Source organism: Mytilus californianus, unplaced genomic scaffold (assembly GCF_021869535.1).
Source record: "Mytilus californianus isolate M0D057914Y unplaced genomic scaffold, xbMytCali1.0.p SCAF_3, whole genome shotgun sequence".
In the NCBI taxonomy this organism is placed as follows: domain Eukaryota; kingdom Metazoa; phylum Mollusca; class Bivalvia; order Mytilida; family Mytilidae; genus Mytilus; species Mytilus californianus.
The window spans coordinates 65,987,398-66,014,683 of record NW_026262679.1 but is presented as its reverse complement, the minus strand read 5'-3'; the positions used below and the strand labels follow the sequence as shown (position 1 = coordinate 66,014,683).

General features: G+C 31.1%; 1 protein-coding gene across 7 annotated transcripts in view; it reads right to left on the bottom strand.

Annotated features, from left to right (window-relative positions):
* Positions 1-24,043, bottom strand: part of LOC127733120 (glycerol-3-phosphate acyltransferase 1, mitochondrial-like) — a 54,361-nt gene extending 30,318 nt beyond the window's left edge. For 2 of the 7 annotated variants that reach the window (XM_052242419.1, XM_052242421.1), the window contains exons 1-10: positions 21,263-21,422; positions 19,809-20,008; positions 17,468-17,649; positions 16,512-16,619; positions 10,259-10,293; positions 7,825-7,915; positions 7,030-7,126; positions 5,836-5,972; positions 4,959-5,055; positions 105-234 (exon numbers count right to left, since the gene is read on the bottom strand). In XM_052242419.1, the coding sequence (XP_052098379.1) occupies positions 105-234; positions 4,959-5,055; positions 5,836-5,972; positions 7,030-7,126; positions 7,825-7,915; positions 10,259-10,293; positions 16,512-16,619; positions 17,468-17,649; positions 19,809-20,008; positions 21,263-21,275 (1,090 nt within the window). In that variant the 5' untranslated portion in view covers positions 21,276-21,422. Of the gene's footprint in view, positions 1-104; positions 235-4,958; positions 5,056-5,835; positions 5,973-7,029; positions 7,127-7,824; positions 7,916-10,258; positions 10,294-16,511; positions 16,620-17,467; positions 17,650-19,808; positions 20,009-21,262; positions 21,423-23,646; positions 23,788-23,942 lie in introns of those variants that run through there. The other 5 variants (XM_052242422.1, XM_052242423.1, XM_052242426.1 and 2 more) reach the window with 5 other exon arrangements.
* Positions 24,044-27,286: the final 3,243 nt, after the last annotated feature.

The window sequence follows — 27,286 nt, the reverse complement described above, 5'->3', positions numbered from 1 at the left end:
TATCATAGGTGGGGCATAATAACTAGTCCAAACCTTTTGAAAAATCACCTTCCATCAACAAAATATTTATACAATTATTTCTGGAAAAGCAGTTATTAACAAACCATCATGTAGTGTGTCCATGACAACAGACAGTAAGCCTCCTTTTGGATGATAAGCTCTCCCTGACCTTGTTCTTCCACCTTCTATGAAGAATTCTAAGTCTTCTCCACTCTTGAGTATTTCTTGCATATACTGTAAACAATTAAATATAATTAAGTGCATGCATTTATAACATTGAATTTTATACACAAGGTTAGTCAAAATAATTAGCATCTTTTAAAATACTTTTTCAAAGAAAATGAAATGACAAGTAAGTAAGAATCAGAATTTAAATATGAAAATATTTCATTCTGAGTTGTAATAATAATAATAATAATAATTCTTTATTTATAGAGGGTTACACAGTTAGCTATAAAACTAATCTTCCCTGAGGCCCTCATGAAATACAATGAAATATAACAAACAATAACAAAATATGAAACAAACACACATATATGAAAAAATGAAATAAATTTTTTTTATGAAATATGCAATTTTCAAAACAGGTAAAAATTACAAATTCATATAGTATTGGCAACATTCAAATTACCTCACCAATATCTTAAGTTTGAGTAAGTGTGTGAAAATTATTATGCCTATAAAATTACACAGCTTCTTAATGTTCCAACAAGTAATTTTTTAAATCTTTTTTGAATGAGCTTGTACTTGAGGTTGATTTTTTCAGGGATATTGGTAAGTTATTCCATAAAATAGATCCTGAATATATAAAAGATTTCTTATACAGCTCTGTTTTGGCTTTTGGAACTTGTAAATTTTTGCAAGACGCATTCCTGCATCAAAACAGATTTGTGGTAAGAGATTCTGTTCTCTACTGTCATCCACCCAAACTGTTTAAACAGTGTCACTAAGCTGATGATGAAAGTGGATCAGCATCTAGAATAAGTCTTGCTTCCCTTTTCTGCAATTTAATTATTCTGACAAGCTCATTTTTAGCACAACCACTCAAATAATACAACAATAATCTATCAGTGGGAGAATATAACCATTATGAAATAATTTTCTTGAATCAATATTTAGTAATTTCTTGATTTTAGAGAGTAAATGAAGTCTAGATGATATTGATGAACATAAGTAATTAACATGGCCTGTCCAGGACAGATTAGAGTCAATTCTAACACCTAAAAGTTTTTCAATTGATGATTTTTGAAGAATATTATTCTCAATAGTTAGAACTGGTTCTGCTTGATTTAAACGCAGCCTTTGTCTTGTACCTATAACCATACATTTCATCTTATCCAAATATATGAACATGTTATTTTCATGACACCATTTTTCAACACATTGGAGATCATCATGTACTTTTAATTGCATATCAGCAATACTCTTTCGAGTCTTTCCTGATGTATACATAGTTGTGTCATCAGCATACAAGTCTGTATGGCAGTTTTTGATGTGTAATGGAAGGTTATTTATGTACAAAACAAACAAAATGGGACCAAGTATTGAGCCCTGCGGAACACCAAAATTTATAAATTTTTTATCAGAAAACTGATTATTTATATGGACTTTCTTTCACTCAAATATGATTTAAAAAAATCAACAGTATCTTCATGGAAGCCATAAATTTGAAGTTTTTTACATAAAATTTCATGATCAACAACATCAAAAGCTTTCTTAAAATCCAGGAGGACTGCCAAATTGATATTTTCATTATTCATTTCATGTAGCCATTTATCAATGATATTAATGAGGGCAGTTTGACATGAATGGTTAGGTCTAAAACCAGACTGGGAAGGGTGTAAAATTTGAAACTTTGTCAAATATATAATTATACAGATGTTTAGATGCACGTCTCTCTATTAATTTTAATAATGTTGGCAAAACAGATATTGGTCTGTAATTGCTAACTACGTTTTTTTCACCAGATTTGAAAATTGGAGCTACCTTGGCATTTTTTAAAACAGATGGATAAATACTAGTATCAATCATTTGATTAAAAATGTATGTTAAGGAAGATGCTATGAAAGGAGCACTCAGTTTTAAAATCTTTGGACCTATATTGTTAGAACCAGAAGATGTCTTAACATCCAGTTTAATTATTTCATCAAATAGTTCTGAAACTTTTACTGAGGGAATGATGAATTTATTGTGCCTTTTTTTCAAGAATTTCATTTGTACATAGTTTGTCAGAGTATTAAAATTTGAGTTGCTTGGTGCCCTGCTATGCCTTAATTTTTCAACACATGAGGTGAAATAATTATTGAATGCATTAGCAATTTCTTTATGATCTGTAGTTTTATACCAGTTAATGAAAGAAGTTGTAAATTCTGTCCGAATGACATCATAGTAAACGAAAAACATTTTCTAATGAACTGCACTATGTATGATGACTTAAGATATAATTTATTTTCTCGAGCCAAAAACTTTATAGAAACTTTGATACTCTAGATATTGACAGTCAATTTATCAGTCTTATGAAATGTAAAGACATGCAATCCTCATTATCATACGCACTTTTCAATTTTTATCAGAGAAGAAATAAATTTATTTGAATGTTAACATATTATATATTTTTTCATAGTTATATTTTTAAAGTCTCTATATTATGGTTACTATTGTTACTTTTTAGTACATATCTTTTATCTAGATCCATTTATTTAATATTAATCACATTTAAATTATTTTTGTTGCCCTAGAAATGATTGTCTTTTTATTTGTTTTTGAAAGTAGTTTATTCCGTCTTTTGGCAAATTTTTTTTTTCCTTTTAACCATTGCTAATGTTTTTAATTTGTAATCCTTTTTATCAATATCGTCTATCTAATATTAATTGAAACTTTTACTAGTAAATATTTTAAAAACAGTTTACTTAATGTGATAAACCAGTAATTATTTTTGCATTTTATAAGGATATATATTTTTTATATAAATGTACAGTTGCCTGATATGTTTTAAAGTGTCTCATAAGCCTATTCAAAGGCTGGATATTTGATCTCTGTTTTTATTATGAATTGTTGTATATATATATATTGTCTGATCAAATATGTGACACTATAATAAAATAATTATTTATTTTATTTATTTATTTATTTTTTATTTTTTTATGGTCTCCAGTTGTAATAAGTTCATGTGGTTTTGATGAGTTAGATGGATTTAGACTGTGAATACATTTCCATAGTGTTTTAGAATCTTTTGAGTCTTTTATCATTACTTGTAAATTAATAACAACATACATAAAGAATAGATATGAAAATATTTCATTTTGAGTTGTAAATTAATAACGACATATATAAAGAATACAAATTAATATTATGAATAAAGGGAAATCAGAAGGAGGCATAGAAATATATACAATGAGTAAAACACTACCACATCAAACAGAAAATAAACTTTTTTGTTCCAGGCACTAAGTATATATCTGTGTTCTTACAGCACAGTCCCAGAGAATTGTTTCACATTTTTCACGTTGGGCCTTTTATAACTTACTTTGAGATATGGGTTTTGCTCATTGTTGAAGGCCAAGAGGTGACATAGTGTTGCTTAAATTCAGGTCATTTGGACATTGTAAGATAGTTGTCTCATTGGCACTCATACCTCATCTTCTTATTTTAAATAAGTTAGGTAAAATATTTGTCTGTTTAAAATTGAACACAACACATTTTTTTTTTCTTATAATGGTATCTATAAACAAGAAGACAAAAAAGCAAACTTAAAAAAAATTTCAAAATTTATTGATTTTGGGTTTCATGAAGGGCATACCTACTTTTAAATGGTTGAATGCTTAACCTCCAGTTTGCAATCTTGTGCACAAAGTCAGGAGGAAAATTTACTGACATGTTATGAACAAGAAAACAAAACCTGCGTTATACTACACCAACATTAAGTGTGAATTACTATGCTAACCTATATGATTACAGTAAACCAATAGACATGTTATCAAATCTTAACACATTTTTCTTTCATATGAGCCAATCAAAGACTGCTCTTACTGATAAAAGCTTTCTGTTTTGCTGTATATCACTCAAAACCATTATTCAGTCTTGGTTAGACATGAATGAGTATCAACATATCTATACTACTAAATAACAAGGTCCAGTTTGTTAGCTGGCATGACGTAAAAACAACAAATCAAAGAATTCATCTTTATATATAACTAATATAGGACAATGGTGTTTATTAAAAATTACACAATTCCAGGCCCTTTTGTTTTCCATATAATTAATATTACCAATAAGTAACAAGTTCCGGGTTGATTGAATCCGATACCTATATGTCACATGTTACATGTTACCTAATCTGTACTTTCCACCTCTGCATGTCAGGCGCACCACCAAACTGTATTTAGGATTAGCTTTATACACAGGTCATAATCACACTTGAACTTCGTCATTTTACAGGGTTTGACACTACTAAATTCAATCATTCAGCAAAAAATATATCTACAAGTAGTTTCCGGTTATAGTAAGAACACCAGGAGGGATACAAACAGAAAGATTTTGAAAGGAAAGAAAACTGTGCACCAGTACCTACGCTTTATTTTCAGCCAGGATTTTTAGTATTCCTATTGTCATTTGATAAAGTCATGCTGAGTCATGGTCCCACGATGTTGCAGGTGTGTTCTAGTGGACTTATATATTTGTGGTGAGCACACTACCACAAAATCACCAAGGCAATTCACCTTCAATATATCCAAAATTGATTGTTAGTAGAATTGTTAATATTTGTAAAATAAGTAGATATCCTTTACAGTTTTATTAGTTTGCTGAACTCATTTGGTCTTTGGTGGAGAGTTTTTTCATTGGCAATCATACCATATCTTCTTACTTTTATAGTTCTCCTTCAGAAAATTGTTGTTTTCTACTATCTTTTAAAACAAAATTGATAGGAACTGCTTGCATTTACTAACAATTCAACTTACAGTATGTAGCACAGCTCTGTATATAGTGTCTTTTTTTCCTGCAACTTTGTCCAGTTTTCTCCTGATGAAAAATCCTCCCAATCCACGTAAGATTAAACTGAAAAAATATGATCATGACTTGAAGAAGATATGGCGTATACATCAATATAAAAACAACAACCATAAAACCACAAGAGACATTCCTATTGCTAGTAATTTTCAACAAACTAATGCAGAATTTACTACAAAAGATAGGGCTTACACAAGGCATATGTTTACAATCGTTAACATTCACAAGGGCATAAATCAAGTCAGAGATCTTTTTTTAATACAAAACAAGTGCATTAAATTCAGTTTTGAATGAATTGATACAGACAAAAAAAATACAATTTTCAACATTTTCAATGGTAATTTTCAAGTTAGGGATGTATAAGTTTCAGTTGAAATAGTTGAAACAGTGGTTTGGCATTGATTGCTATCTGCTACATTTGATTTAATTAATAGTTTTTAGTATATATTCGACAGTTGGTTTTCTCTTTTGAATTGTTTCACATGCCTTTTAAAGCTTACTATTCAGAATGGTTTTTGCTAATTGTTGAATGTCATGCCTATCGTTGCTAACATCCTCTTCCTTTTTTCTCTGTTAAACAGTTGGGTCATTGGCAATTATACCACATCTACCTATTTTAATATTTCAGTATTGGTAAGAAATACAGTTTAAACTAATTGTTCCTTGGAATCATAATGTTGCTATATCAAAAAAGCATCTCAACAAGTAAGAGTAGAAAATAAATTGAAATTACAAATCCATGATGTGAAAAAATTACTAAAGACACAACACTAACAATCACCACATACAATTTCAAATAAATCTTTTTAAAGTAAAAGTCTGACTTACTTGAACACTGGGATATTAAGGTTGTCCCCAGCTGCCACAAAAGGTGCTTTTATATCATAGTTCCACAAGATAAATGTCACTAAAATATAGTCTAGATGGCTTAGATGTAATGGTAAGTAGATCATTGGAATCCCTCTCTACAACAAATGTATTTATACAAAACATTTTAAAAGCTGATACACTGTAAATATCTAGAAGGAAAAGTAGGCTAAAAATGTGTTTCCCCATCATCTATAGAAGTCAGTTTTGAAAAGTAAAGACTCAACAAGGATATTCAAGTACTGGAAAGAACTTTAAATCACAGTAAGAATATAAATTGTTTAGGTTCATTCTGAGCAAGGAGATCAACTTTGAAGCTTCTGATGCAGACTTTCTAGGTAGAAGCAATGTGATTTTGTCAACCAGCTACTGAATTCAACTTTTATCTTCCAGGTATCTAGGTACCAGCAATTATATTTTTTCTTCTTTGGGAAAGTAAAAACCATTTCGCAAGAGATAATTCATCCAAAATTATTATGATTTTCTTAATTCCAACACACCAACTGAAAATTCCAAACACAATTCAAATTAACAATGCTGTCAATATTCAGGAGATGAAAGCGTGATCACATGAAAAACCCATTTTGATTGGCATAATTGTTTACAATTGTCTCCCTTGGGAAAATTCAAAATCTAAAACCAGCAAATTTTTCAGGTTGAATTTCACAAAATCATGGTTTTTGGAGCTTTTTTCACAGCCATAAACGTGCAATCTTGACACAGGATAAAATTTGCCTAGTTCACCCTAACTTGTGGAAGTTGGAAGAAATGGCCATAAAAGCCCAATTTTACAATGATGCTTAATTTATTCTGTAATGTTTGTATATTAAATTACTGGCAAATAAAATTGCAGGTTTATTGTGTTTCAATTTTCGAATGAAACATTTAAATTCAGGTATCTATATAAAATTTTTTTTTACTACAGCATTCTTAAATCCACTTTTAATTTTGATTTCTCTAAAATTAATTTTCCTTTTCAGGGATCTTATATCTATCAATTGATCCAGAGTGCCCGGAGAGAACCACTGACCTTCGGTAGGAAAACTGAAAATCCTAGTCAATTAAGATTGGAGTCGAGTGCACCTGCCCCGTTCGGGATTCTTATATCTATTAATAAGATAAATGAACTATAATGCTTATCAGCTATCTAATTACCTGTGAGGCTTTCTTTATTACAACCATTTGATTTTTGTGTACATGAACACCATTTAACATCACAGATAAAATCTTTAACAACACCCAAGCAGTTATCCTGAAAAAAAGAAGAAAATTATCCCATATTAACATGATACTTAAAGTCAAGTCGATGTCATTCATATTTTCATATCACATTATCAATCTTATGGTAAAAACCATTCTAGAAAGAGTGAAAACTGCTATAGCAATACGTGTCAGTTTTGGCATATATATAAGTACAAAAATGTATGTCAAATACAAATCCAATAAATTCTGTCAAAGTACTATTTGCTGTGCTGTTGTTATTTTCATTTCTTAAATCATCTATAAAAGTATTCATACCATTCTTGATCATCTGCAAAATGGTAAAGACCTTGACTAAATTGAGTTTTTAAAATTAACCACCTCATTTCTTTAAGTTAAAAAAATTAAAACATATATTTTGTATCTCACAGATGTATACTACATATCTCCATCTATTCATATATAATAATAGTTTGTGACAGGTGCTACCTGATGAGCTCCATAATTTCTGGTACATATTTGTTTTAGTTATCATTATTCTATTCTGAAAGCAGATATAACAAATTTGCAGTAATCTATGGTTCTCCGATATAAATTTGCACAAAATCCTACGCTCCTTTAAAAACTGACCCTTCTATCATTAATATTCATTTTTATAGCATATATGAGTATAGAAGTCTTTTGTTGTTTTATCTTTTTTTTGCAGAGGTATGGGGCTGGTTGGGTTAAATATACTAGTGCAATACTTACTTTAGCAGTCTGTTTGATATAGAAGCTTTCATCACTTTTAATATTTCTGCAGGGTTTTTCTCTATCTTTTCTTTTCTTTTTGTTGATGTTACTGGGAAAATAAATTAAATGTTTGGATACTATTATTTCGAACTGTAATGATTCAATCTATACAAAAATATTTAAGGTTACAGCAAAAATTTTGACATAGTAATCACACATTTTTGCAAGGGAATTGGGGACTAACTTTAATCCTTTTATGATAGGGGTGAGCAGCTGAGATATCCAATACCCCACCCTTTTCAGGGTCTCTAAAGCACTGCAAAGGACCTCCTTTGTGCACAAATGAGCACAATGTAGCACAAAGGCCACAAAGGAGTTTAATAAGAGCACAAAGGACCTTTAATTCCCTTATCTGCAAGAAAATAATGTTATTTCTGAAGAAAAATGTTTTCAAAAAATTTTACATCATGAAAATTGCGATTTTTAACATGGATGACTTGGTGAAATCATCAGGCTGGTTCAGAACCCACTCTATATCCGGTTTATGTCATAGCTAATGTTTGCAAATTTTTAAATTGTAATTAAATATTCAGTAGTTCAGAAATGTCAATATTCACTTTGTTTTATCAAAATTTATTCTGGGCAAAAATAAAGTATCTATCGACATTTTCTTACTTTATGAATCATAATTGCAATGAAGAAAATGTTTCACAAGAAACAAAAGGGATCGGTATGACGGTAATTCTAAAGTTATGGAATCAACATAAATTTTTTAATCCGTATTTCAGAATTATATACTTTGTATTATCAAATTTTATTCTGGACAAAAACAAAGTATCTACCGAATTTTCTCACTTTGCGAATCTTAAACTGTTATGAGGACTGACAAAAAGTATGCATTCATGGTTGTTTTTTATTGACATATACCCATCATCTCAATTTATTTATTTGTATTTCATTCGCCTCATAACTTAATGGTCACAATTTGAACTGAAAATTTGATATCAAAATAGATTTGATTATTCTTACAAGTAGTTCATGAAATTTACTTTCTGAAATTTGTGTATTAACTTATTTCACACATAATCAAATAACCAAGTAAATATATAGATTGACAAAATCATATATTATTTCGAATTTTAATGTTCCTAACAAAAATAATTTTTTTTTTTTTTGGTCAATAAAAGAACTCTCTCATTTTATACTTTCGTATAAAATTTGGAGTAAAATGGGTGCCCTTTTTTACTTCAGTAGACAATGTCTTTGATCACACCATGTGTGATCTATATTGATTTTGCATACATCTGAAGTTTTCATTGGTTTAATTTTCAAATATCACTTAAATACATATTACAAGAGTTTTCTTGTTTTTAAAGATTGCTTTTTAACACTGATAATTAATTGTAAAGAATAGTCCCCTTTCTTCAAGGCAAGCACAATCAAGTCCTCATTATACAGTTAGTTACATGTACTATTTGTGGAATTAAAATTTTGACAAACAATGTTTGATCTATTTTTCCCAATAAAATGTCAACCTTTTATTTATTTGATCATGTTTTGTAAAATTTGAAATATACATGTATAATAAAATTTTCAATACATGATAATTTTTAAATGCTGTGGTCTTAAGCATATCCGTACTGGTTCGCCTCTCTTTTGGAACACGGTTTCATAAATCTTTAACCTACAGATTTCATGCAGTATTTAATAAAAATAAATATTTGTTTTCGTATGCAAATGATGTTATTCCCCCATTATATAAACAATTGTATGTCCTTTGTGCTCTTATTAAATGGTCCTTTGTGCTAGAATGTGCTCCTTTGTGCACAAAGGAGGTCCTTTGCAGTGTTTTTAGAGACCACCCTTTTCATATATTTTGAATAGCAATAATTTCTACCCTATCATATATTTTTTTGACAAAAAATACCTATAGCTATCATGCTTTTGCTTTTTCAAAAGTCCCCCAAGGTGATAGGAAAGAAATTGCATGAAAAGCTGTTTTGAGAAAATATCTATTGATTGAAGTACAGATGGAAAAAGAACTTAATTCTTCCAAAAAACATAAAAAAAAAAAATGTATCTTTTTTATCACATCTGAAATATAATTGGGAAATTTTCAGTTGATTTGCAAAATTTCTTTACAAAATATAAATTCAACATTACAGGTATATTTTGCCTTTGGCTTCCTTTCAACTGTCCAGAAAAAAGTCTCTTTCTCACACTTTCATTCTCGATAAAAATCCTTATAACTAAAAATTCTTTATAAAGTTTAAAAACATTTGACATCCAGTCTTACTTTGCTGTTTGATCTTAATTTATAATTACACTTGGATTTTTTTTATTATTAAAATCACAGTAACATGCAGCAAATCAAGGACATTTCTCTATTCTCTAAATACAAAAAGTACTAGCAACAAAACCATATCTGTATTTTTAGGCTTTTTCTTATTACCTTTTTCTGTTTTCATTTTCACAGCTTCTGAAACCCTAAAACATAAAAAGATATTTCAACAGCTATCTTATAGTGAAAACATACATGGAACCCAGGGAAGGCTCTTTGAAATCTTAACCATGTTTTTATGCAACATCCCATAGTACCTCTTGCATTGTCCATGCTTGCTAGTGGTGCAAAATCACTACAATAACTGTTCATGCTAACCCAGCTCACCAATATAAAAATAAGAAGATGTGGTATGATTGCCAATGAGACAACTCTCCACAAGAGACCAAATGACACAGAAATTAACAACTATAGGTCACCGCAAGCCTTCAATAATGAGCAAAGCCCATACCGCATAACCAGCTATAAAAGGCCCTGAAATGACAAATGTAAAACAATTCAAACGAGAGAAAACTAACGGCCTAATTTATGTACAAAATAATGAACGAAAAACAAATATGATATATAGAAACAAATGTCAACCACTGAATTACAGGCTCATGACTTGGGACAGGCACATACAGAATGTGGCGGGGTTAAACATGTTAGCGGGCACCCAACCCTCCCCCTAACCTGGGACAATGGTGTAACAGTACAACATATGAACAAACTATAATAAAATGCTTCGCTGGGGCGCAGCTTGATACGACCGCAGAGGTCGAACCCTGAACAGTTGGGGCAAGTATGGACACAACATTTAAGCTTGATACAGCTCTGAATTTGGATTGTTATTAAATATTTGACACAGCATAGGTTTCTGACACAGAAAGAATGTGGTCTAAGAACTTGAATTTTTTTAATTTACCTATTATGGTCCAATGTCCAAAATCAAAATACATGGTTAGATTCAGCATATCAAAGAACCCCATATATTCAATTTATGTTAAAATCAAACAAAGTTTAATTTTGGACCCCAACTTGGACAAACTTGAAAACTGGGCCCATAATCAAAAATCTAAACACATGTTTAGATTCAGCATATCAAAGAACCCCAAGAATTCAATTTTTGCTAAAATCAAACTAAGTTTAATTTTGGACCCTTTGGACCTTAATGTAGACCAATTTAAAAAACGGGACTTAAAATTAAAAATCTAAATACACGGTTAGATTTGGAATATCAAAGAACCCCAATAATTCAATTTTTGATGAAATCAAACAAAGTTTAATTTTGGACCCTTTTGACCTCAATATGAACCAATTTGATAGCGGGGCCCACAAATAAAAAATCTAAATTCATGGTTAGATTCAGCATATCAAAGAACCCCATATATTCAATTTTTGTTGAAATCAAAAAAAGTTTAATTTTGGACCCCAACTTGGACCAACTTGAAAACTGGGCCCATAATCAAAAATCTAAACACATGTTTAGATTCAGCATATCAAAGAACCCCAAGAATTCAATTTTTGTTAAAATCAAACTAAGTTTAATTTTGGACCCTTTGGACCTCAATGAAGACCAATTTAAAAAACGGGACCCAAATTAAAAATCTAAAAACACGGTTAGATTTGGCATATCAAAGAACCCCAATAATTCAATTTTTGATGAAATCAAACAAAGTTTAATTTTGGACCCTTTTGACCTCAATATGAACCAATTTGATAGCGGGGCCTACAAATAAAAAATCTAAATACATGGTTAGATTCAGCATATCAAAGAACCTCATATATTCAATTTTTGTTGAAATCAAACAAAGTTTAATTTTGGACCCCAATTTGAACCAACTTGAAAACTGGGCCCATAATCAAAAATCTAAATACATGTTTAGATTCAGCATATCAAAGAACCCCATATATTCAATTTTTGTTGAAATCAAACAAAGTTTAAATACTGGACCCTATCTTGGACCAACTTGAAAACTGGGCCCATAATCAAAAATCTAAACACATGTTTAGATTCAGCAAATCAAAGAACCCCAAGAATTCAATTTTTGTCAAAATCAAACTAAGTTTAATTTTGGACCCTTTGGACCTCAATGTAGACCAATTTAAAAAACAGGACCCAAAATTAAAAACCTAAATACACGGTTAGATTTGGAATATCAAAGAACCCCAATAATTCAATTTTAGATGAAATCAAACAAAGTTTAATTTTGGACCCTTTTGACCTCAATATGAACCAATTAGATAACGGGGTCCACAAATAAAAAATTTAAATACATGGTTAGATTCAGCATATCAAAGAACCCCATATATTCAATTTTTGTTGAAATCAAACAAAGTTTAATTTTGGACCCCAATTTGGACCAACTTGAAAACTGGGCCAAAAATCAAAAATCTAAATACATGTTTAGATTCAGCATATCAAAGAACCTCATATATTCAATTTTTGCTAAAATCAAACAAAGTTTAATTTTGGACCCTTTGGACATTAATGTAGACCAATTTGAAAACTGGACCCAAAATTAAAAATCTAAATACACTGTTAGATTTGGCATAACAAATAAATAAATGTGATCAAAGATTTTACAAATCTAATGCGCCATACTGTGCAATTAAAGATTACTTCTTGAAATTTTTCAATATTTGAAATTTGAAAAAAAAATAATATTTGAAGAATAATTCTTTTTAATTTCTGAAATCTGAAATGAGAAAAAATTGGCCCCCCACAATTTCTTTTTATCCCCCCCCCCCCTTTTTCCCCCAAAAAAATTCTTTCCCTCAAGATATGGTCATAATCTCAATTCAAATTTCCAATGGAGTTGGCAACCATAATTACCCATTTAAATTTACCATAGTGCTAACTTAATCTATTTTATAATAGAATTAATAAAAATATAGTGTCAAATCTTTCATATGGATTTTTTTGTAAAAAAAAAAGATGAAAACATTTGCAGATATTTTTACTGGTCTTCCTTTATAAATATGCATTTCTTTAAACATAATTTAAAAGCAGTGTAAGGGAAGTAACCAAAACGTTGTATTTGGATTACCTCCCTTACACTGTTTTAGATTATCTTTATTGTTCATTAACCATTACTTTATACATAATTTAAAAGCAGTGTAAGGGAGATAATTTCAATGATGTATTTGATTTATCTCCCTTACACTGCTTTAAATTATGTTTTGTACTAAAGTATTTGTCCATTAACCAGGACAACCTTGTTTTCCCCCCTTTTTTGCCCCTAATTCCTAAACGGTTTGAGCCATAACCCCCCAAAGCAAATCCTAACCATCCCTTTGTGGTATGGAAACTTGTAGTATAATTTCAGAGAGATCCATACACCGTTCCACAGTTATTGTCTGGAAACTAGAAAATGCTCATTTTTGGCCCCTTTTTGGCCCCTAATTCCTTAACTGTTGGTACCATAACCCCCAAAATCAATCCCAACCTTCCTTTTGTGGTATTTAACCTTATGGTCAAATTTCAAAAAGATCCATTCACTTAAACTAAAGTTAGAGTGCGAAAACCAATATGTATTCGGACGACGACGACGACGACGACGCCGACGACGACGACGCCAACGTCATACCAATATACGACCACAAAATTTTTTTGCGGTCGTATAAAAATCAGTTGAAAAGGGCTTAACTCATCAGATAGATACAAAGCACAAAAACAAGTAACGAAAACACAGAGTGGACGTGGCCGGGTACTTATACATCCCCACAACAAAAAGATACTAAGTACAGGTCTGAGAGTACTTGCAGTTACTGACAGCTAGTTCAAAGCCAATAACAACTAATAAAAAAAATCATGCATCTAAGACTAAAATATCAATCAGTACACATCCAAATCCAATGGATTTAGTGTAAAGACATCATAAACAGTCAGAGAAAAACATGAACTTGTGCAATGTATTAATTTTGCAAAATGACCTGGCACGACTATGTAACTGAATAGTGTATTTGCCCTTTTTCTATTATGTAATTTCATAGTTTTATATATGCATTTTTCTAAGTTTTTTTGTGAGGATAAATAGATATAAATCCCTTTTCATACACTGCAAATTTAAAGATATGATTTTTCCCTTTGAATGTATATATAATGTGATAAACATGTATGCACAAATAAAATTCTGTTGAACCATTTTGATGATTTTCATAAAAGCTGGGGTTTTTTTTTGAAGAATTTAAACAAACAAGGCAATCAATAACAACAAAACAGTTGTAAAACAAGCAAGGAAATATACATACAAAAATGCTAAAACCAAAACTTAAAAGAGCATTTAAAATATACATCAAATGCTTAAGCAATAAACATAAATATAATGAATTTTTGCCATCAGTTTGGAACCAAATTCTTCCTTTAGATGGGTTACAATATTTTCATTATTTTTTGTTCACATCAGTAAAATTCAAATAAAGCTGTTGAACATAGATTTACCATACCTAAGCAAATTTGAAAACAGTATTTTGATTGACTTTACCTAATCATTATTTTTCAGATACGTTACCAGATAAATTTTCTAAAAATGCAATCTTTTGTCAGTCACTAGAGCATAAATGAAGAGGTGGTGCATCATATTCTATTTACATTTAAGAAGGGTGAATGCTTATGCAACACCTAATATCATTGGTCCATCATAAAAAACATATTATAGAATGGAACTGATCATAAAACTTGAAATTAATGTGATACAAACAATGATGATAAATAACACCTATGTTCTGTGTCCTGTTAATGTCATAAACTAGAACTTTGAAACATGTAAAAGAATTTTGAGCATTCTTTGATTTCATCATCAAATCTCAAATTGTTAGCCTTTAAGTCTGAATTATTAACTTTGTCCTACAATATGCCTATTGAATAGGTGCTAAAAGTCAGCAATCCTGTCTATAAAAGTGTGGCTATCATAGGCCTGAATTAATTACATTGCAGGGCTCACACGACATCAGAGTCATAGGGAGAAGTGGTGAGACTTTAAAACAGAAGTGCTCATTTGCTCACGCCGCTACAATTATGGTTTCATTTGCTCACGCCGCTACGATTTTGGTTTTTACCATAATATAAAGAGACATATGTATTCTATTCATTTAATTATTTTTTATATTGTTCAATTTATACATGAGAATACAATAAAAGTAACAGTTGTTTCAGTTTATGCCTTTAACAATCATTTATAGTATGTAGAGTGCATATGCTGAAATGTCTACATTTAGCAAGGAGATCGAACCAAAAATCTGTTGATGCATGTGGAATGCGTAATTTTCACTTTGAGATCATTTTTCTTCTGTCAGCTGTTCCATTCATATGTCTGTAGTTATTATCGTACAGATTTCGGTCATAGCTGATCCGCTTCCGCTGAATAACCGCCTCTGATCTGTGGTTCATGCAAATATTTTAATGGCGATCAAGGAAAAATTTACGAAAACAAACAATGTTTGAATAGCAATTTGGAAAGGAATTTGACGCTTTTAATGAAAAATGGATGAAACATAACTAAAAGCAATTTTATCACCTTTATAATGAAGCAACAAACTTATTTAGAAAATCAGAATGTTTTGATATACGCTCTCGAGTAACAAGTACTGGAAGTGAAAGAAAATATCTCATGAAAATTGTTTCTTTGAAATAACATACAACCAATCTGTGAAGTCAATACTTTAACATCTTTTCTAAAGAAATAAATCATTTATATCTTTGAAATTGTTTACTAAAAAATGAAGAATTGCAGTTTCATCCACTTTGAAAAAAATCGAAAATTTTTGATGATGAAAGCGACTGCAAGTGACTATTGTGAACACCAGGGCGACTCGATATTGCTTTTCACGGTCAGGCAAAACGAAGTGACTGAGAGGACAGCAAATTCTTCACCCCAGTCGCCTGCTAGCTTGAGCCTGCATTGATATTATTTTTTTGTGTTTTGAATAAAAGACTTTTTGGTGGAATTTACTTTTGTGATTTGATTATCTGCATCTATAAAAACACTGAACATTTATATTTTGTTGAATAATGTGGTATGCATTATGCTACTTGCCAACAAAATATATGAAAATTATATTTAGCATCTCAAAAACAATATAAGACACAACATCAAGTTAGATTCATACCTTGGATCAGTTAACACTAACATCAAGTTAGATTCATACCTTGGAGCAGTTAACACTAACATCAAGTTAGATTCATACCTTGAAGCAGTTAACACTGACATCAAGTTAGATTCATACCTTGAAGCAGTTAACACTAACATCAAGTTAGATTCATACCTTGAAGCAGTTAACACTAACATCAAGTTAGATTCATACCTTGGAGCAGTTAACACTTAACATCAAGTTAGATTCATACCTTGAAGCAGTTAACACTAACATCAAGTTAGATTCATACCTTGGAGCTGTTAACACTAACATCAAAATGTCATTGTATCTGTGTGAAGTGTTTCGTCTAAAGGTGTAGGCTAACTTCTTGAATCTTCTATCTAAAAATCCTTTGGGTCTACAAAATTTAAAATTTCGTAAATTAAGATATTGATACTACATTATCTTTTTCCCTTACTTGCCCATTTAAATTTTGGTTTTCCAAAGCATGTAAACCTTGTCCAAAATTGTTGATTGCTTCAATTTATCTATTTTGTTAACTATATTCAATATTTTCATACATTATCATTTACCAGGATTAGACATTTAAGATTATAATAGACCAATTGATAACCTCTTGATGTTTTTTGTGTTGTTGTTTCATTCCAATATACTCTACATATCTTTTTATATAAATAATTCAGTCTTTGTTAGTTCTAGTATGTAATAAAGATCATTTTTTCAGCAAGTAATCTAAAAGCACCAATATAAAGTCTAGATTTTTCAATTTAATTTTAGATACAGGTCAACAATTATATAGAAGTCAAGATAAATAAATCTGATCGGTCGATAAATATAAAGTTGTAAGCTACACTGATTCAAGAAAATTGTACTAAGAAAAGTAGCTAGTCTTATTTATAACCCATCAACTTTATATCCTATTATATATAGTTCATCAAGCAATTTTTAACATGTGAGTTGTGTAGGATAGAAATCTACCTTATGCAAATCGATATCAATACATCTGTTAATCTATTTTGGGTTTGAACAAATCTCTATGCAGAGTCTGACGTGAGTTTAACTGTTTGAAAATTGAGTTGATATAAGAACCCTACAAAACTGACCGAAATCCATTTCTTATTTCGTATTTGAATGCTCCAAAATCAATCAAAAGTGTTATACATGTACATGTATACATGCACTTGCATAAGGTCGATTTCTATCCCATGCAGCTCATGTATATACACTAAATCTAAATCAACTGACCTCACACCACTAGTGACATTCAGGATATTATTAATGCCATGATTTTGTGTTGATGCACTAAAATCCTTCTGACTGTATGGTACACAGGAACAACAGCGTCCCATCAATGGCCTTGTAGTAACAAAACTGTCTGCTGTAATGGTTGGCATTGTCTTAAACTGGGTGATTACATTATAACTCACCTAAAATAAAAGATCCTAGATGAAAATGGTTTTTTTTAAATCACATCTGGATTCATTTCATATACCTTCCTACCTTTCCCACCTATCAAGTAATAAGGGTTATTCCATTAAAATGTATGTGGGAGGGTAGGCAGGGACTTTCAAAATATCCCTACAACCAAGAACCATTTTTTAGATAATTTTGCATAAAATGATAATGGTAATAGACGCATACTGAAAAAAGACCCATGACCCACATTCAATAATTAAACTTCCCTTCCTACCCTCCCACATACATTTTAATGGAATAGCCCTATACTTATTTACACTTTTGGTATTTAACTGAATTTTGTCTCTGAATGACCTTAGATCTGCTCTACATAAGCAACAATCACTTTTTAATTATGACGTCAATTTTTTTTAAATTGTGATGTCAAATTTTATGGGAACTTGTGTGATTTTAAGTAATGGCGGTCAAATTTGCATACAAGTGTAAATACGTCTATTGGTAGATAAATGATACTTTTTTTAATAAGTATCAAATAACATGTTGGATGCAACATTTTGGTTTTCTCATCTTTTAATATAACGGGCTATGTAAAAAAAAAAAAGTGATTGATGGATTGATCAATAAAATGAGATATGGGTTTAACATCCAAGACAATTTCAAACAAGAAAACATTTCCATAGGACACCATGCCCCACTTGCACTCACACTATTTCCATATTTAGTGAACCAAGAAATATTATTGGTCAAAATCTTAATTTGGCATATATTTTTGTTAAAATTCGCAACCTAATGGACATGAGTACAAAGTTTCAAGTTGATGTGACCACGGCTTCTTGGTTAGCTACCTTAAACCAAACTTGATCATTGAGCTACAAAATATGGATCAAACCCCAAATTTGAATATATTTTCAAAACTCACATCAAAATGAACATGTGTACTAAATTTCAAGTTGATGTTAGAACAACTTCATGGAAAACTACAGTGCACTGCCAATTGTATTCATCACAAAAATTTTTACTATATAATTCATATAAAACTACAATTTTCAAAAAAATATTGTTTGGTCATTCCTGGTTTGATTCTTATCAACTTGGTACAAATAGAAGAATTGTCAGAAATGTCTATTTTGATCTCTGGTGCACTAGATGTTTTAATGTTTTAATAACAAAGAAAAGGAAGTGCTTCATACTAGAATTGTTGCTTAAAGCTTCTGATATATATCAGTAGTGTTGTTTGCAAAATGACAATTTTTGTGATCTGTTCATGACTAATAAGAAAATAAAGAATCAAAGGAGAAGAAGGTCCGGTAAGGGCTAGTTTTGGCCTAAAATTCGAAGTACATCTAATGAAACAATTTTGACATTTTTTAAAAGCTAAAGTGTCTACTTCAGTCGATTCAATTAATTTATGTAGAAGATTTGAACTGATTTGGTCATTAAGACTCTTAAATTCAAGCTTTATTATGAAAACTCTATCAAATATGCCATAACACGTCACTTTTCATATGGTTTTTGTCTAAAATGTAAGTGGCCGCATTCGTGTTCAGTCTCAAATTTTATATATGTTATGTATTATCATCAAATACAACATAATTTTAAATATAAAGACTGAACACTAATGCGGCCACTTCCATTTTAAACAAAAACCGTCTTCAAAATAGCACAAATACTAAAATTGTGAAGATTTCAGTAATTTTGCATGAATTTATGATGTTAGTTCCTGATGCATGTGCAGTGTATTGTCAAAAATAGCTCATATTTATGGAACATAATTATTCTTCTTTCCAAAAAATAGCTAAAAGTTCACATTTCAACAAATTTGTAAAAATGCTATATTTTGGGGCAAAAAGGGGTCTTACAGGGCCTACTCCTTTGCATTATCCGTGAAAATGGCATGAGTCAAAGGACTTTTACTTAGAATTTATGTCTACACTTAAAACATTTATTTAAGAGGTATGTGTCTTCTAGATCTGTCTAAACTATAATGTATCATTTGTACATATCCATTTCATTTTCATTGATGCCAAATTTAAACCTGCAACTAATTAAAACAGAAAGAGTTTATACTGCATACAAAAGATTTTATTATTTTCTTTTTGCATTTATTAACTCTTTAATACACGCCTACTAACTTTTTACAGCATTTTGCTGCATAATTCTATAATATTACATTTTCTGTTGGTATAGCCTTCTGTTTATAAGATGACCTTCGAGTCTGAGGTTTTATCTCGTCCTCATATCTATCCCTCCATTTCTGGCGCCCATCCTGCAGGATCTTTTGGGTATTGGTATCAGGTTGTATTCTTCCTGGTCCTTTATTTTCCCATTTGCTGTAAACAGCCTGTAAGTCTGGTGTAACTGACATATCTGCTGAGAAGGCAATATATGAGATGACTTTATTAAATGAAATATTAAGCTAAATTGAACATGTATGAGTTGAACAGAAGAAATTTCATACATAAATAGTTATCCATACTTGTTTTGGTGGTGGTTATAAAGAAAAAATATATCTATAAGCCACATTTTGAGAGAGATTTACCAAAGGAAGACTAATCTTTCCCTCATTGTAAAACTCCATCCATGGACTTTTTCCTCTTTTAATGTTTCACAAAGACAAAATGTTAAATGACTGTGTTTTTCTACAGCAGTTTGTTAAAATTTCTGACCAGTTGAACAGTTTGGTCTGATATAATAAATTGCAATTTGGTCAAAATTTTAAATAGTTAACTGCAATAGGTGGAGAGCAACACTTAGGCCAACTAAAATTAATTAGTAGATTTTCATCCAGATTTTGGAAAAAAATGGGGCGGGTGGGAGTATTTTATTTTTTAAATTTTTATTTCCTCCTAAACCCTTTTGTGACGTGTTGTTCATATACAATGGTAATAATATGCTTATATCATGTATATATAAGGAATTCTACATTATTTTCAAATTCTTAAATTAATATTTCTGATTGGCAACCACTGATCTACATGTAATGGCCGCTTTAGAAGCCTATTTTTAATAAATAGCAAAACGTGGAGAAATGTTCTCTTTTAGACTACCTACATCAAATTCATTTTTCTTTTAAGCTATGATTTGTAGTGCTCATAAAATAAAGCATATGCATTGGTATGCAACACAAATATAACGAGTACAGAGTGAAATGAAAACTCAAACTGTGTTGAAAATACTAGGGTTGATGCCTTGAAGATTCTTATGCAAGGTGCAAATATAATTAAAATTTAAAACATGAAATGAACTAAAAAAGAAGAAGTTGTTTAATGACTCTATTAAGGGGCTGGGGACAGAGGGTGTTTGCTGTTTGTCCACAAAAACGACAGCCTTGGGGTAAATCTAAGGGCTTGCTACATGTATAATACATTTTGTATGTTGGCCGACTCTTTGTACTCAATATATACGGTCATAAATCGCACAAGTTCGTGCTTGTGTCAATTACTTTATTCCAGTCATGTTTTTGTACCAATGTGTTCCACGATTCTTGCGCTTTGGATATTATTCACAGTCCAAATTCCCTGACACAAAGTCATTGTATAAATAAAAAAATGTACGGTTTTCTAATCACTGAAATTTGTGACATACCGTGATTAGCGTTCTTGGACACCGCCTATTACTCGTTACCTGAATATTTCATGCCCTTCTAGTTATCAATCTATATTCTCAGAAGATAATGTTGTCATCATTAAGCAGCAGAATATGTCGACTTAATCATTTTGGTTATATTACACGAGGAGAAATACGAAAACTGAAATTTAAAACAGGAAGTTTTGAATGAAACGAAATTATCGGCACTTACCGGTAACGGAAATAAACAAAATCCGGAAATCGTAAATCTTTAAAAAAAAAATCAAAAAAATCGGGGTGGGACAATTTCAGAGGGGCGTCGGGGATGAAAATCTATCAATTAATTTTAAGTGGCCTTACAGTCAAGTCACAGTAATTTGTTTTTCTACAAATACTTTTCTGTACAGTGCATGAACAAAAAAAGAATCATTCATACACATCACTTTGGGTTACCAGGGCTTCCATTTTATGTTTTAGAAAATAAAAAACTTTAATGGATTTTGTTGTACACATTTTTTTTGTTCTAAAAGAAGTGGTCACAATAAACAAAATTGGGAAAGAGGTTTGAGTACTCTCTGGTAGTGAATCATATTGATTGACATGGACAATAGATATCTGACAAGAGGGGGCGTTGAATACAATTTTAAGCCGAGCGGAGCTATGCAAAAATTTTTTTTGACCTTTTTTGGGCTAAAAATTTTAAATAATTGTGAAATGCACCAATGTAACAGTTCCTGACTTAGAGCATGTATATTTTATAGTTAAAGTGTCAGGGTTTGATATTTTTTATGCCGAATTCTCTCCATTAATTGTTTATGGTATATTAAAATGATTGGATGGATCTTAATAGCAGTAGACCAATAACGAGAAATTCCAAATTCTAGGATATAGGGCGTTACTTTACATTTCAATAGTCCTAGGCCAGGATTTTATGAACGGGAGGCGTAATTCCGGTTGCCCTGGTATAGGGTCCATGGGGAAGGTCAGGAGCTCCTGGATTTCAACAATTAGCATCAAATTATGAAGTATTATAACTCCATGATAGACAAATTGGTGAAAATAGTCTGCCTTCGGATCATTCAAATTATGTATTGATTAACATGTGGATATCAAATCTTTGGAAGAAGTTGTAAATTCAGTTCAAAGGTTATATGAAATGGGCATGAAAAATGAAAAATAAATCTTTAACGATAGCTTTTTCTGATATTTTGATATATATATACCTGTTTTGTCAAAATATACCTTTTCACTGTTTTGGTCTTTTGGAAAATATTGTTTGTGCTGTATTTAGACCCCTTTACCAAGAAATTTGTTTAGCATGCATACGTATATAAATTGCGGTTTTTATCCAACGCAATCATAGGTTTGAACGTTGTTTTCAATTTAGTAGATATAAAAAGATGTGGTATGAGTGCCAATGAGACAACTCTCCATCCAAGTCACAATTTATAAAAGTAAACCATTATAGGTCAAAGTAACGTCTTCAACACAGAGCCTTGGCTCACACCGAACAGCAAGCTATAAAGGGCCCCAAAAATTACAGGTGTAAAACCATTCAAACGGGAAACCAACGGTCTAATCTATATACAAAAAGAGAAACGAGAAACACTTATGAACCACATCAACAAACGACAATTACTTAACATCAGATTCCTGACTAGGCCAGGTGCAAACAGTTGCAGCGGGTTTAAACGTTTTAATAGTACCAAACATTCACCCTTATATGAAACAATAGTGTAACATTGTATTTATAATACCCCGTTCTAGATAGTCAAATCTTACCCCTTCCAATGCAAGGCAAAAAAAAAAAAAACCCCATTTCAGACAATTTAGCTGAAAATGCAACCCCGTTTGTCGGAACATACTCGGTATCATATATATAGCGAGTATCCCCCGGGTAGATGTAGAATGGCCACTGGTTAAGTGTCACACAAAACAACCATTTCATGTATAGATTTTCTTACCGTTTTGGTTGTTTAAGAAAGGTGTCCAGTCACCCATCAGATGGGGGAATCAGTATAAAAAGAAATCAGAGTATGTGTTTAATTAATGAATATGATGAATTGCCATATTCAATACAATATGATATAAGCAGATTACGAGTTTTTTTGTTTTTTTTAAGGGGGGCGTACGCCCTTACCTGGACCCGCCCCTGGACCCGCCCCTGCCTAATTTCTTGCTGTAAAAATGTTTGCAAATTTCCCTACCATCTGCTGTTTAATATCCATATAGTTTTAAGACTGTTTGTTAAAAATGAACATATTATATTTTCATTGTTAACTGCCTTTATTCATGTTGTTATATATTGCAAAGATGGATAGTTTGTACAGCTTCAACGCAAAAAAAAATATAATAGCCCTGTAAGGCGTCAAAGCAAAAAAATATATCGATAATAGCCTTTCAAGACCTCATAATTATTTGGACTAGTTATTTTGCTGTACCTGTTTTAGGATTTTCTCACATCCATTTTTTGTGTCTGACTTTCACATGTTGTTAGAAGTATACTATAGGACTCTATTCCGCATAAATCATGGTCTAATCTTGATTACAACCATGCATGAAATTTCAACAATCAGCTGATTTGCGACTGCAACCTTGACCAGTTGTTGACCATGATGCCGATGGCATGAATCGCATGATGAAGTTGGACATGTTGCAAATTGATATGCTCATTAACATTAATAACAACACAACGACATCCAATATGACTGCTTTGTAGTTGATAATTTCTACTTACCAACTTAAAGAATCAAGCATGCAAACTGTGTGTAAATTAAAAGGGGAATGCGATGAACATTCGTCTGCATTATTTTTTCTTCTTCACGCACGTGTCCTCCAAGTGTTTTAAAATCTTAGTACTAAAACAATTTCGGAACGGAACAAAATCCGTGTTCTACACTAAAACCTCCCAAAAAGTTTTCAATTATCTTAAAATTATTGAAGATTATCTTAATTATTGAAGAAATGTTAAAAATAATAGATGTTGAAACCAAAACTGCTCACAAATCTAACTTAATTTATCGCTAAAGACCTAGGAGTATGGTAAGCTGTTTTTAGACAGAGACATATATACATGAATTGTGTATATATGTCTCTGTTTTAGATTTATCCTATTGCACGATATCTTATGCAGTTAACAAGTAACATATCTTATAAAATATATAAGATGTCTTGTATTCTTTACAAGATGTCTTAATTAATTTGAAGTTAATATGGTTTCTTATCAACTTTACAAGATATATTAACTTTATAATATCTCTAAAAATAAATTAGATATTATATACTGTTTATAAGATATCTAAATTAGAATCAAGGATTTGTATAGTTAGTTACTATACAAATCCTTGTTAGAATTAATAATCAAATATCTTATATAGTTTATAAGATATCTAATTTACTTCATTATATATCTTTTTAATTTTATAAGATTTTTATCAGGGGCGGGTCCAGGTAAGGGCGTAATGGGCGTACGCCCCCCTTAAAAAAAAACAAAAAAAATCGTAATCTGCTTATATCATATTGTATTGAATATGGCAATTCATCATATTCATTAATTAAACACATACTCTGATTTCTTTTTATACTGATTCCCCCATCTGATGGGTGACTGGACACCTTTCTTAAACAACCAAAACGGTAAGTAAATCTATACATGAAATGGTTGTTTTGTGTGACACTTAACCAGTGGCCATTCTACATCTATCCGGGGGATACTCGCTATATATATGATACCGGGTATGTTCCGACAAACGGGGTTGCATTTTCAGCTAAATTGTCTGAAATGGGGTTGTTTTTTTTGTGCCTTGCATTGGAAGGGGTAAGATTTGACTATCTAGAACGGGGTATTATAAATACAATGTTTCACTATTGTTTCATATAAGGGTGAATGTTTGGTACTATTAAAACGTTTAAACCCGCTGCAACTGTTTGCACCTGTCCTAGTCAGGAATCTGATGTTAAGTAGTTGTCGTTTGTTGATGTGGTTCATAAGTGTTTCTCGTTTCTCGTTTTTTATATAGATTAGACCGTTGGTTTCCCGTTTGAATGGTTTTACACCTGTAATTTTTGGGGCCCTTTATAGCTTGCTGTTTGGTGTGAGCCAAGGCTCCGTGTTGAAGACGTTACTTTGACCTATAATGGTTTACTTTTATAAATTGTGACTTGGATGGAGAGTTGTCTCATTGGCACTCATACCACATCTTTTTATATCTACTAAATTGAAAACAACGTTCAAACCTATGATTGCGTTGGATAAAAACCGCAATTTATATACGTATGCATGCTAAACAAATTTCTTGGTAAAGGGGTATAAATACAGCACAAACAATATTTTCCAAAAGACCAAAACAGTGAAAAGGTATATTTTAACAAAACGGGTATATATATATCAAAATATCAGAAAAAGCTATCGTTAAAGATTTATTTTTCATTTTTCATGCCCATTTCATATAACCTTTGAACTGAATTTACAACTTCTTCCAAAGATTTGATATCCACATGTTAATCAATACATAATTTGAATGATCCGAAGGCAGACTACTTTCACCAATTTGTCTATCATGGAGTTATAATACTTCATAATTTGATGCTAAATTGTTGAAATCCAGGAGCTTCTGACCTTCCCCATGGACCCTATACCAGGGCAACCGGAATTACGCCTCCCGTTCATAAAATCCTGGCCTAGGAATATTGAAATGTAAAGTAACGCCCTATATCCTAGAATTTGGAATTTCTCGTTATTGGTCTACTGCTATTAAGATCCATCCAATCATTTTAATATACCATAAACAATTAATGGAGAGAATTCGGCATAAAAAATATCAAACCCTGACACTTTAACTATAAAATATACATGCTCCAAGTCAGGAACCGTTACATTGGTGCATTTCACAATTATTTAAAATTGTTAGCCAAAAAAAGGTCCAAAATTTTTTTTGCATAGCTCCGCTCAGCTTAAAATTGTATTCAACGCCCCCTCTTTCAAATATCCTGGAAACGCCCCTGGACTTAATATACAAATAATTCCCGAGACTTAAGTTGCAATGTTCTTATTATTTTCCGAATCGTATGTGTTAATTTAGAGCAAAGGATATAATTTTGTCAGAAAAATTATGATTCTAACAAATTTTAACAGCTTAGAAAATATCCTTTTACCAAATGATGAGAAAATTAAATACTTCATAATCTATTTCTTAAACGACTTCTAGTTCTGAATATGTATGAAATATTTGCCACTGGACGTTAATCAACCAACAATCAATCAACCAAATATGCATGAAATATTTGCCACTGGACGTTAAGCAACCAACAATAAATTAATCATATATTGCACTAAAAAATGAAATGAGCAACAATTTTATCCATCACTTGGTGTCTGGTGTCTGTACAGTAAACATGCTGAATTCGTTATTGTTCAGAAATATATCCTTTAAACGAGTTCAAGTATGTCAATAAATTCATAGGGTATCTTGTGGTAGTTGAAATTGTTCAGTACAACCAGTTTGTGTCCGTCGTCGTCTGTCATACATATCAAATGTTGTATCAACTGTTTGCTGTTCGTCTTCTGTTGTTTATGGCAGTCGGGCCACTGTCTCCAAATTTAGCCCCCACTAACGCAATGACAAATTATGGGGGGGGAGCTATTTTTTGGAGGGACATTTTTCTTTACGTTAAGAAAAAACACTTAACAATTTTCTATGTCTTTTCATTAAATTAACCGATGTATACTTTTACGTAAAGAAAAACACTTAACAATTTTCTATGTCTTTTCATTAAATTAACCGATGTATACTTTAGATTAAAACTATAGATGTTGAATTAAAAAATAATAAATCCTTATAAGTGTTTTTATGGTAAACATATCAAATGTCTGGTTATTTTCTTATGCAAATAATTATTTTTTTGTTTAAAGATATAATAGTCAAGGACGTATAACTAATATATGTCCTTGTATGCACGAAGTATATATTTTGTTAATTTGTTAATTCGACAGTTAATATAATTATAGATTGCAGTCAAAGATGAAATGGAACTTAGTTCTGTTTTTTTTTCAACTGTTACAATATGTCTTTTTTCTAGAGT